The sequence below is a fragment of the Sesamum indicum genome, linkage group LG8 (assembly GCF_000512975.1).
Source record: "Sesamum indicum cultivar Zhongzhi No. 13 linkage group LG8, S_indicum_v1.0, whole genome shotgun sequence".
Lineage (NCBI taxonomy): Eukaryota > Viridiplantae > Streptophyta > Magnoliopsida > Lamiales > Pedaliaceae > Sesamum > Sesamum indicum.
Window position 1 is genome coordinate 9,928,427 of NC_026152.1, and position 13,684 is coordinate 9,942,110.

The 13,684-nt window shown below is 38.1% G+C and overlaps 1 protein-coding gene and 1 pseudogene across 1 annotated transcript; one reads left to right on the plus strand and one right to left on the minus strand.

Moving 5' to 3' along the window:
- The window catches only part of LOC105168139, a 1,841-nt pseudogene extending 1,103 nt beyond the window's left edge, over positions 1-738 (minus strand).
- LOC105168632 (subtilisin-like protease SBT4.3) lies at positions 6,842-10,470 on the plus strand. The gene is made up of 10 exons (XM_020696029.1): positions 6,842-6,850; positions 7,453-7,544; positions 7,634-7,725; positions 7,928-8,174; positions 8,260-8,764; positions 8,886-8,980; positions 9,099-9,317; positions 9,429-9,540; positions 9,619-9,832; positions 9,929-10,470. Exons 2-10 carry the CDS (start codon positions 7,468-7,470, stop codon positions 10,468-10,470), a joined length of 2,103 nt encoding a protein of 700 aa, XP_020551688.1. The 5' UTR covers positions 6,842-6,850; positions 7,453-7,467.

Consider the following 13,684-nt stretch of genomic DNA (forward strand, 5'->3'; position numbering starts at 1 on the left):
TTCACTTTCTCCATAATTCTCGAGAAGCTCTCGTTATCCTCACTCGTATACTTCCTAAAGAAGTCATCAAGCGACAATGACACATCCACTTGCTCCTCTCCTCCACCACTGCCGTCAAGTTCGTCGCTCAAAAGATTCTCCCTACGCTCATTATCAAAGGAGGGAGTAACAGAAGGATTCCGGAAAAAAGTCGAACCAGGGGTCAAAGTGGTTGAGCGGAGGGAAGCATCGGTGTCGGAGTCCCCAGCTTTCCGTTGCCGGCGGCGTTCGATAATCTTAAGCTGGGCGTCTCGGATAAGCACAGGGTCGTGGCTCCTAACAGCCTGCAGCCAATCGAGGCGATCGCGCAACTTGGAGATGTCCGGGAAGAAATCCCTCTCAATGATCTTCTCAATGGCAGCGACGTAGGCATCCTCGTCTAGGACGGTGGGGCTGCGGCGGCGCTTCCGGATGGAAGAATCAAGAGTGGAAGTAGAAACAAGGCAGGAATTAGATTTAGAATCAGGGTTTGGATCGGAGGAAAGGGAAGGGGCAGGTGAAGGAGTAGATAGCTGGCGAGGTGAATGGCCAGGGGATAACAACATGATTATTACGATTCTGTATTCTGCTCCGAACGATGCTTTCAGCAGAAGTCGACGCACAAATTTGAAGAATTAGGGCTCGAAAGTTGGGGAAATTGGAACTCAACTTTTGCCTACACCGTTCTCGACCTTTCCGATCGTGACGTGCCAATCAATCCTGTCGTCAACGATCATAAATTACAACGGCTTTTATAAAGTTTATTATAATTATAAATATTTTATTATTAATAAAAATTATAAATATTATTTAATATTAATAATTATTTCATAAATATTTTTTTTATAGTTTAGGTTGAATTACGATTAGCTCTTTTAAGTTTAACACAATTATAAATATCTCTCGTTATTTGAAAAATTGCTATTACTTTTTTAATTTTAATAATTATCCAACCACTAATCTGATCCATTAATCTTAGTTAGATTTTTATTTATATGTTATGATAAATTAACTAAAATACTCTTGTAATGATCAAAAAATATTTCTTAAAAAAAATTTCTGAATTAAGTGGACAATCTTTCAAATATTTTCATCCTTAATCTGATTTTATAATTTTTTAATTCAAGAAAAACAGTTAAGGCAAAGTCGATAATTACAAGACCCCATCTAGTAATACATAATTTCATAAAACATCAGAGGTATTCATAATTATACCAAATTTCAAGGAAGCTCGTTGTAATTTATACTTAAAAATTATATTTTTTTAATCCTTAAGCAAATATTGGTAATTCACCAACAGAAACTTTACTTAATTCACCAAAAATTTAGCAATTTTATTTACTTAACAATTGTCTATTAACTAATGAAAAATTCTAATTCTGATAATATTTAGTTAAATTTGAATTAATTTTAGAATAAGTATAATATATTTAATATATAATTAATATATAATTCAAGTAAATTAACTGAACATAGTTTATATGTGATTTATTTAATTTTGCAAAAATTTGATTTGGATTAAAAAAGAAATTCTAGTCAAGAATTGGGTTGGAAAGCGGCATTTGCTCTCTTTTATTTACAAAAATCTAAAAGGGAGATTATGACAACTAGCAAACATTAATCTTCAAATGAGATATGACATTTAAGGTAAAAGGCAAAACATAAATCACTACAGGGCACAAAATTCCTTCATTTTTGTTTAATATGTTAGAATAAGTGATAAAAAATCAATTGAATTGAATTTTTATAAACTATTTCTGACAATTTTAACGTAATGTAATATTTATGATTTCGAATAAAAGTAATATTCAAATTATAGCTTGATTATTTGTTGTGTTTACTTGTATTAATATTTACTTAATTATGCAACAAAGCTCACAGACCAAACCGTTGAGGTTGGGCTGCGCATTGGTTGACGGTAATGAGACCAACCCCTGTGGATTGATATAAAACATTTCAAGTTGTGAACCTCGATATAGGAAATCGAGTATCCTATAGAGATTGCACTAAATATTGTAGTCGCATTTTGTCGGTAGGAGACGAAGGTCGTGTATGAAGTTTTAGTATGTTGGTTGGCAAGGTAGTCGACTGACTAAACTGACTCGTGGGAATCGTCATATGGAAGCCTCCTAATGCTTGGTTGGTGTGATTGGAATTCTCGGCTCCGATAGTACAAGTTTAGTCCTCGGACTTAACGAATCATGGTAGTTACATGCACGCAATGGTTGTAGCTTAGATCTAGCAAGCGATATTTGTGTCAAAGGACACGGACGTTATAAGCCGTTGTCTAATGCAGTCAGAATGTGCAGTGAGGACGGTGTATTTCAAGAAAGAATCCGTCCCCTGTCAGCAGTATCTTTACAGTAGCATCTCCTATACTAAATTTTCCCGTGACAATTTAGTAGGGTAAAAGGGCGGTCTCGAGATACTAAGTATAAATGTCTAGTCTAGAAAGGGAACCAACACCCAATTACATGCTTTAGACTAATGCTTGGAGACGTTTGATGGGAGAACCTTATTTGTATGAATCGGTTGTCTAAATATTCATCTATATTCACCCTGTCTCTAGTGTCATGGACTGTTGCTAGACGATCAACTATGGTAACGGGCTATTTTTGGTAATGGAATAATTAAAATTAATTAATTAAACTATATTTAACTAATTGTGTTGGGAACACAATCAAGTCTAGTTGAGGATGAACCTAAAAGAGTCACACCCTATCACTATGGGATGGAATTAATTTCAAAAGAATCATATTAATTTAATTGGATTAAATTAATTTTTGGAGAGAATAAATGATTGGATCATTTATTTAGACCAATTCATTGGATGGATTACTTGAAATTTAAATAATTGGATTAATTAAAAATTTAAGTTAGCCATTAAAATTAATTGAATTAATTTTATTGAGTTTGATCATGTTAGAAATCAAATTCTTCTCATGGAGCTTTTGTCAGGTGCCAATAAGGCTTATTCCATGACCTTAAGAGTGGAAAAGCAAAGGGAAATTAACTCTGAAAACACTAGTTCAATGCAAAACATGGCAATGCAAGTTAGAGAAAGCAGAAGAAACACACCTTCCATGCCAAGGTTCACACAAAAGAGAAAAACACAAGCAGAAAAGCAGAACATGATCTGTCAAGAATGTAGGAAGACAGGTCACTTAAAGAGCACTTGTTTTGAAATGCATGGCTACCCTGATTGGTACAAGGCTCTAGTAGAAAACAAGAAGGGATAGATGAGTAACAGCCAAGCACTCAACACCGGTGAAGATGGGAAGCATATGGTTGCTGCAGCTGGAGATTCAATGGACAAGAAAATGATCAGAAATAACAAGAACGGAGCTGCAGAAAATAGTCACACACAACTCTCTTTAATCAGTTTTCAGGTAACTTTTTACCAAATACTTCTTGGAATACCTTGAACATGAATACATGGATTATTGATAGTGGTGCATCTACTCATATGTGCAAAGATAACAGTCTATTTGATTCTTTTTCTGAAGCTATGACTCAATCATATGTTCACTTAGCAGATGGATCTAAACAGTTGGTTAAAGGAATTGGTGATATAACTTTGACTGATAAACTCAGACTTACATTAGTACTCCATGTTCCTAGACCAGAAGCTGATAGAAGCTCGCACCACAAACACACCTCTACCACCTGGAATTAAGCTCAGTGCATCCTCAGATCATGTTTTTCCTCAACCAGCAACTTACAGAAGACTAGTAGGTAGGCTCTTGTATCTGAACTTCACAAAGCCTAATATATCTCATGTTGTATAGCAATTGAGCCAGTTCCTTCAAGTGCCATGCAATGGACACCGGGATGCAGCAATTCATGTAGTCTAGTACCTCAAAGGGACTCCACACAAAGGCCTATTCTTCCCTCCAAATGCGGATTCTAGCCTCATGGCTTATTGTGATGCTGATTGGGCCTTTTGTCCGAATAGTAGAAGATCTTTAACTGGATATTGTATATTCTTAGGAAATGCCTTGATATCCTGGAAGACGAAAAAGCAGAGTACTGTGTCTCGTTCTATGGTAGAAGCAGAATGGCCATGGGATCCGCTGCATGCGAACTAGTGTGGATTGCAGCTCTACTGCAAGACCTTGGCATTCATATACCTCGTCCTATTCCTTTCTTATGTGACAATAGAGTTGCATTACACATAGTCAGTAACCCTGTCTTTCACGAAAGAACGAAGCACCTGGAAATTGATTGCCATCTTGTTCGTGACCATACAAATCTAGTCTTTTAGCCCCTACTCATGTTCGATCAAATGATCAATTAGCTGACATTTTTACTAAACCGCTTACAGGACCTATCTTTCACTCCCTTCTTGGCAAGCTGGGCCTTATTGACTTTGTCATCAGTCCAGCTTAAAGGGGGTTGAAGACAGAAATGTGATCAATAGAGACAAGTTGCAACAAAATGAGGAAGATGATGAACAGCGGCGACGATTGCTGTCGTTTTTGAGGCGGTGGTTAGCCATCACCGTCGTATGTATACTTATATATAATATATATAATTATATATGTATATATCTGTAGTTTATTATATTAAGTAAAAGCATCCTTTTGGTATCTCACTTAGTTGAGTTGAGTAAAAGCATTTTTGTAAAAAAAATTATATTAATTAATTGTTTTAAATTCTTCCATTTGTCATGAATTTTCATAACCACCTTTTGATAGTTATGTTTATTTTCAATTCTCAAAGTAGGTTTACATAGTATACTTGGGAGGTCTTGCTGAAAGCCTGAAACTGATCAATCACCTTCATTACACCATTCTCACATTCTTGAACAAGTTGTTGACAGCAGGTAATATTTGAAGTGCTTCATGACTCTACACACACACACACACGCAGATATTCACAGAGAAGAACAGGAATGCAATATTACATGTATATATATCATGTCTTTGTGATAGGTTTGGGATGCAGCCGATAGTGAGAAATTATACAAGGAGTTTCAGTGGATTTGCAGCCAACCTCACAGCTCAAGACAAAGAAAAGTTGGCCAGTACAGTTCTATGTGCTCCAATATTTACGGAAATTATACGTTGCTTGTTGCTTCGAGTCTCAAATATTTAATCTAATGCTCTCGTACTTGTTTTAGCAATGTGGAGGTCATCTAATTCTCGGATGTTGATCAAGCCATGAGGATGTGTATCTATCTTCCCAAGCAAAACATTTCAACCTCAAACAACAAGATCTTGGGATTTCCTGAGAACGTTCACCGGGGTTCCCACTGTTGAGAGTGACACTATTATAGGTGTAAGATACTGGTATTCGGCCTGGATCAGAAAGTTTCAACGGTAAAGGCTTCGGCCCTCCTCCCAAGAAATGGAAAGGAGTTTGTGAAGGGAACTATGTGAAAGATGCTAGTTTCTATGGGATTGCTGAAGGAAATGCCAGGCAAGGGGCCCCCTCGGAGAGAATTGGTAGCATGTATAACATGTCATCTGGAATAGGATGCCAAGAAGCGGATATTCTGCCTGTATTTGATGATGCTATAGCTGATGGAGTTGATATTGTATCAGGCTCCATTACCAGAGCTATTGCATATGAGATCTCTAATGATTCCTTTTCAATCAGTGCCTTCCATGCTCACAAAATGGCATTTTAGTGTTGCAATGTGCAGGGAACTATGAGAAAACAGTTGCAAGTGTGGTTCCCTGGATTTTCACAGTAGCTGCAAGCAGTACCGACAGAGGGGCCGGAATGGAGCTGCATTCACTGTATGTACCTCGATGGATCTTGGTTATACAATTTTTCTGCCGTATTCTCTGACTGAAAAAGCCTATATTACAGGGCAAGGGGATTAAGTCCTTCATTTGGTGGGAACGAGTGTTCCGGTAGTATGGGGAAAAGATGCAACGAGAAACTGCAGCGAATATCCTGCTACGTAAATTCAGCTCTTGAACTCCCTTTTCCACCCAATACAAACAGATATATCGTAATAAAACATACTAACTTCTTGTTGAATTTCAGGACATGTGATCCAGGGTGTTTAGAGACCAGTTTAGAGAACGGAAAGATTCTTCTCTGTAACAAATACTTTGGCATCTATGAAGCCCTTGAAGTTGGAGCTATCGGTATAGTTGTAAGCCTCAAAATGTTTCCTCCAGTTGGGATATGATAATGCAACACGGAGGAAAATTCTTGGAGTAAATGTCACTTGTCCAACGGGAGTGCAATGCACCACCAGATCTCAATTACCCTTCAATGGCTAAATGTATAACAACTTTCACAAGAACAGTTACCAATATAGGACTGAGAAACTCAACATACAAGGTGACAACCAGCTAAAGTCCAGACTACAGTATCTCGGTGAAACCAAACATCCTTACATATACCAAGTCATGGTTAACGGGCAGTGCTGGGTCAGATGCTATGTATACCGTTTGGTTTCTTGATTCGCCTAATGGATTAATCTTATGTCGTGGTGGAAATTAGTGATTATTGTTTCACCAAAGCAGCAGATTTCTTATTTAATATATCAGGTCCAGCAAGGCAAGTGAGAGTGAAGTCTTTATACCTTAGCAGTAATGATTCAAGAAAACTACAGAATCTCCATCAGATACAAACAAATATATATATTAATTGTTAGGCCTATTAACCTGTCAAAAACAACTGGATTCCTACAAATCAAGGAAATAACCAGAATAAAATCTACTATACTTCCAAGATATTTTAACAGAAACAAGGCAGCCCATGTTTGACAACCATGGCTACTTTCTGTCGTTGTCGATTTTCCTTCCTTTTGCTAGTTGTTTTTGTGATCTTTAGCGCCCTCCAAATTCTTGCAGCAGAAGAAGATAGGCAGGTAAGACTTATCTTCAAATCTTTTTCATCTTAAGTTTTTTGCTATACTATAAGTGCTTGGCAAAACAACAGCAAGAACTGTAACGCAGAGTAGGAGTAAATCTGCAAATAATAAGATTTCAGTAATGAAATAACCACTCAAAACACATTTCATTTGGATTCTGATAGAACACACCCACCGTTTTCAAAAACTAGTTCCAGAAAATAAGGATCTCGAGACCTTTACAGCTAAACCGTCTGCTGGCTAAACATCATAAAGATTTCGTAAAGCATCTAAAAAACTCTCAAATTCTAACTAATGTACGTGTGGATTCCTATAGCAAATAACTTTTATTTCTGTATGACATCAGTTGAGGTACTTGAGTTAAACAGTGACCTTTTCGTCATTCATTTGCTGCAAAATTCTTTACTGGTATCGGTATATTATCTTCGTTTTGAAACTTGTTGGTCCCCGATAGACTAGATAAAGACTCAAGAAAACAGTGAAAATAACAAAGGAAAAAGTTCCGCCACGTTACATTTAAAGCTAGCTAATGGGATCCAACTATATTAATTACATTTAAAGCTCAATGATTCAATTTATTTAACATTCTTCCAAAGCAGGTTTACATAGTGTACATGGGAAATCTTGTCGATAGAGATCAGTCACCTTCATCATACCATTTTAGCATGCTTCAAGAAGTTGTTGACAGAAGGTAAATGTGCTAAGTATTTCCTAGCAGTATGCAGACATTTATTCATGCAAAACAGTGAAATATATTAATTGAATGTATCTTTCTGAAAGGTTTCTGAGGCAATCTTTGTTGAGAAGTTATACAAGGAGTTTTAACGGATTTGCAGCCTACCTCACAGCTGAAGAGCAGGAAAAGTTGGCTAGTAAGATTCTATTGTTTTCGTTCATGCATATTTTGTTCTATTTCTTTTCTCCTTGCATGCAGAATTACAGTTAATCTAATCTTGTCTCGGCATGTATATTGCACAAGCTAAACACTGTAACTTTATTGACATAGAATTTCCATAACCTCTGAAATGAGTAAACAGTGTGAAAGTATTTATAATTATCTGAAATACGATTCAGGACATGAAGAAGTAGTATCAGTTTTCCCCAGTACAACTTATCACCCTCAAACAACAAGATCTTGGGACTTCATGGGTTTGGCAGAAAATGTTCACCGAAATCCCACTGTTGAGAGTGACATAATTATCGGTGTCATTGACACTGGAATTTGGCCTGAATCAAAGAGTTTCAGTGATATAGGCTCCAGCCCTCCTCCCAAGAAATGGAAAGGTGCTTGTGAAGGCGGAAAGAATTTCACTTGCAACAAGTATAAACTCTTCTCTTAAGACAGATACGGAAAAATACTACAGTTTGGCACATATGACCGTAAGTGCATATGTCTTGTTTTGCAGCAAACTAATAGGGGCTCGTTACTATCACTCACGCTCGCCCACAGATGATTCTGCCAGAGATAAAATGGGCCATGGAACTCACACGGCATCTACAGCAGCAGGTAACTATGTGAAAGATGCTAGTTTCTATGGAATTGCTAAAGGAACTGCCAGAGGAGGGGTCCCCTCGGCAAGAATTGCAGCATATAAAGTTTGTTATCCTAGAGTAGGATGCCCAGAAGCAGATATACTAGCTGCATTTGATGATGCTATAGCTGACGGCGTTGATATCATAACAATCTCCATAGGAGGAGTGATGCCAACTCAATTCACAAATGATTCCATTGCAATAGGCGCCTTTCATGCATCACAAAACGGCATTTTAGTGGTGCAATCTGCTGGCAACAGAGGAGGGCAGAAGAAAACAATTGCAAGTGTTGTTCCGTGGATTTTCACGGTGGCTGCAAGCAGTACTGATAGGGGGATCATCACAAAAGCTGAGCTGGGAAATGGAAGTATATTAAATGTATGTATCATCAACTACATTTTCTTCTTTCTTGATAAAATTCCCAATAAATAAACATGATCTTGATAAAATTTTGCATCGTCATAACTGTTTCATTTTAGTCTGATCGTACATGTTACAGGGCAAGGGGGTCAATTCCTTTAGCTTGAACGGAACTAGTTATCCCTTAGCATATGGTGAAGATGTCTCACGCGAATGTGGCAAACAAGCTGCTCAGTAAACACAGCTATAGAATTCCCTTTTTCATAGTCCCACTTTGGCTGTATTATCTAATAGAAAGAACTGAAATGAAGAAATGATCACTCCAACAACCTAATCTTTTATTCAACTTCAGGAACTGTGAAGCAGGGTGTTTAGAGAACAGCTTAGTGAAGGGAAAGATTGTACTCTGCAACACCTACAAGGGCATAATAGAAGCCTACAGAGTTGGAGCTGTCGGATCAGTGGCACTGTCTGATTATATAACTGATGTCTCCTTCATACTTCCTATCGCGGCATCTAGTTTGCATGAGCAGGACTTCCATGTGGTCCACAGCTACTTCGCCTCGACAAAGTAACATCATGTTACCTTCGACATCTTAACATGAAACAGATTAGTATCAATTAGTCCAAATTAGTGCGATTGAAAAATCTTATATCAATCAAGTTTTGATATTTGCTGCAGATCTCCCCAAGTGGTAATACTGACTAGTGAATCAGGAAGAAATCTTGATGCCCCTCTGGTTGCTAGCTTTTCTTCAAGAGGGCCAAATACCATTCTTCCAGATATTTTGAAGGTAGATTGCAGCTGGTCTATATTCTTGCATTTGTAAAAGTTAAATGTAACGCATACGGTATTATAATTCCATATACAGCCAGATGTAACAGCACCTGGAATTGAAATCCTGGCAGCATTTTCACCTCTGGCTTCACCATCGGATAATGATCGTGATGACAGATCGGTTAACTATACCATACTATCTGGAACATCAATGGCTTGCCCACATGTTGCCGGAGCGGCAGCTTATGTAAAATCATTTCATCCCAACTGGTCACCTTCTGCAATCAAATCAGCCCTCATGACAACTGGTAAACTTTTGTTAGTTCCGTCCAACTTCTTCTTTTGTCTCAACTCATTACAGTTACTATTTACGGTTTATAATTACGCTTCTTGTGCATATACAGCTTGGAGAATGGACTCATCAAAGGTTTCACTAGCAGAATTTTCGTATGGAGCCGGTCATATTGATCCTGTTAAAGCTGTGGATCCAGGCCTTGTCTACGAGACGTTCACGGAGGATTACATCAATATGCTTTGCAGTAAGAGATATGATATTGCGACAGTCAGGAGGATTCTTGGAGTAAATAGCACTTGTCCAACAGGAGTGCAGACGACGTCGAAAGATCTCAATTATCCTTCGATGGCTAGACGTATTACAACCAGTGGCAGCGCAATTGCAACGTTTTTGGAAAAATTCACAAGAAGAGTCACAAATGTAGGACTCCAGAACACAACATACAAGGTGACAACCACCAAAAGTCCAGACTACAATATCTCTGTGAAACCAAACATACTTAAATTTGGAGAGTTAAATGAAAGAAAATCCTTTGAAGTGATTATCAGTGGGAAGACTAATGGCTGGAAGATGGTGTCAGCTGAATTAGAATGGTCCAACGGTGTCCACAGAGTCCGAAGTCCAATTGTTTTGTATCCAGATTCTTTATAGATCAAGCAGTAGATTATATCCGTATTCAAGCCGGTCATCGGAGAAATATATGTAAAACCAAAGTGATTGAAACACTGCTCAACTGCAACCAAAACAGAATTGCACAGACAGCCGTTATATGAGATTCTTGATTCTCATTGCAGATATTGGTGGGGAAAGTGGTTCCTTGGGGCTTGAGACAAGATCCTCATCTAGGCTAAGCTTAGTCTTTAAATCATATGGATACTTGTGAAGATTACAGATCAGGACCACCATGCAAAAGAAGACTTCAATAGAGAATAGATTAGCTATTTTAGCATAACCATGCAGGTGGAAACTCACTTTGTTTGCATAACACTTTCAATATTTTAGCTGCTCAGAAGGAATCCAAAGAACACTCAATCGTATTGCTCCCTCCCTCTTGTCATTTTTATGTTCAAAATTTATGACTCCTACTTCCTGTTTGGAACATCACAAATTAAGATGCCGTCTTCTGCAAACATGAATTTTTCTTGTTTTTTTTTGTTATCTCTCTTAAACACAACCCAGAAAGTGGTTGAGCGGAGCGAAGCATCAGGGTCGGAGTCTCCAGATTCTCGTAGACTGCAGCCTTTGAGAATCTTGAGGTGGGCATGTCAGATGAGCACAGGATCGTTGATACGAACAACCTGCAGTTCAATGATTTTTTGATAGAAGCGACGTAAGTATTGTTGGAAAAATATTTGGTTTCAAGTAATCAAAACGACGTTTTGAAATAGTACAATCGGATTTAAGAAATCAAAAGCAATAAAGCCACGTTGGAACAGATAATATAGAGCAATCACAAACGCTATTTACGACAAGAAATTTAAATAGAAAACTTACAACGAGAATTGTATCGTAACAATTCTCAGTCCAATTAAAGTCATTAACTTAACCAAATCGCAGAATAGCTGCTTGCCTTGAAGAAAATATACGCCCCGTATCAGCAGTGCACCGGGTGCAACGTAATTTCTCCCAGGATAAGATGGTTACAGTTGTTCGGTTTTAGCACTATACCGAAGAACACCTCGAACAACACTCAGAAACTTATCGAAACAAGAGACTCAAATACCAAAATTTGAGTATATGAATGCCTAAGCAAAAAGAGGGCACACGAGAGTGAATAGAGGGGAAATTGAGGATTGTTTGTTGTATTTTCAAATGCAGAAAATTCAGCTTTATATAGAGGCTGATTCCTCCAAAAATGAATGCTGAAATTCATGGCCTTAATGGCCTTCAAATCAATTTTGAAGGTTACAACACATTAAACCTCCACTAACGGCAGAATTGCAATCAAACCTAATTAAAAAAAAAATTGAAACAGCTGCATCAGTAATGAAATGAAACTCATTCAAATCTTTGAATTTCAAAACAACTTTTGAAAAAATTACCTACAATCCCCCACAAACTCATAGATTTGAACTCAAGTTTCTATGACTTGCTTTCAACAATGGTACCTTCCGGTTTGAACCACTGTCTAAGTTATCTGACGTCAGTTATCACCAGGTCAAATGGAACTAAGCCTTAAATTTAAGCCTGTAAGTGTGACAACGTATGTCAGTAACAACAAGCCACCAGCTTTGTGTTGATCTTTAGAGTTGACACTTAGGCCATGTGTCCTGATTCTGTTCATGAATGCTTTCAGGAATAACCCAATTCCTTAGTTGCGGCCAAACAACGACATTCATTTAGTTGGGCGTCTCCAGGGATGCACTGCTAGCATCTCGTCTTATAAGACTTGACCCCATTCAGAGTTAGACTCTTACTATACTTGCAGTAGCAGCACCTTCCAGAATTCCAGGGGATAGACTCCAGATACAAAGTATCAGTCTATTTGGTGCTCTGACATACCCTTACGACTTGTTGATACCACATTGAACCTTCTTTGTGGGATCTCCACTCAAAGGTTGGGTTGTCGTCGTAGATATATCACTAATGGGTTTTCAGTCCCATCCCCAATCTGGACTTGTGAACTTGTGACAGATTCAATCCTTTCGTCAAAGGATCAGCCACATTGTCCTTTGTTCCCACAAAGTCAATGCCTATTACTCTGTCTGACACTAATGCCCTTATAGACTTCAGTCTAACTTGGATGTGTCGTTTGGTCTTTTGATTGTATTTACGACTCCTCACCTTTGCTATTGTGGTTTGGCTATCACAATGTACAACAATCGGTGAAAGAGGCTGACTTACAATGGGAAGTTGTGATAACAACCCAAATAGCCATTCTGCCTCGGTACCAGTCGTATCTAACGCACATAACTCGGCTTCAAACGTAGACCGGGTTATCAAAGTCTGTTTTGCAGACTTCCAGGAGACTGCGCCCCCACCTAAGGTAAAAACATATCCTGAGCACCCATTACTCCCGGAGTTTTTGGCTATCCAGCTAACATCACTATATCCCTCAAGAACAGCATGGAATTTGCCATAATGTATGGCCAGTGACACCGAGCCCTTTAAGTACCTTAGTACTCTATCCAAAGCACCCCAATGAGTTTTGTCAGGACAACTAGTGTATCTAGCCAGCTTAGAGACAGAAAATGATATATCTGGTCTTGTGCTTTTGATAACCAAATTTCTCAATTATCTTCTCAACATAATGAGATTGAGAAATGGTTATCCCATCAGTTGACCGAGTCAACTTGATGCCAAGAATCACATTAGCCTCACCCATATCCTTCATTTCAAACTTGTTTTTCAAAAATGACTTGGTTTCGGTAATAATATCTAGACATGATCCTATTAACAGAATATCATCCACATACAGGCATAGAATTATCATTTTATCTCCTTTAACCTTACAGTATATACACTTATCATTCTCATTCACAGTGAAGCCAAATGCAAGAATAGTTTTATCAAACTTTTCATGCCACTGTTTGGGTGCTTGTTTAAGTCCATATAGAGACTTAACAAGTTTACAGACTTTATGCTCGTTACCATGAGCTACAAACCCCTCAGGCTGATCCATGTAAATTTCTTCCTCGAGTTCACCATACAAGAAGGCTGTTTTCACATCTATCTGGTGAATCGGGAGATTATACACCGAAGCAAGTGCTATAAGCACCTGGATTGTAGTCAATCGAGCTACCGGGGAATAGGTATCGAAATAGTCTATTCCCTCCTTTTGTTTAAACCCTTTAGCCACCAATCTGGCTTTAAACTTATCTACGGTCCCATCAGGTTTCAGTTTTCTTTTAAAAATCCACTTACA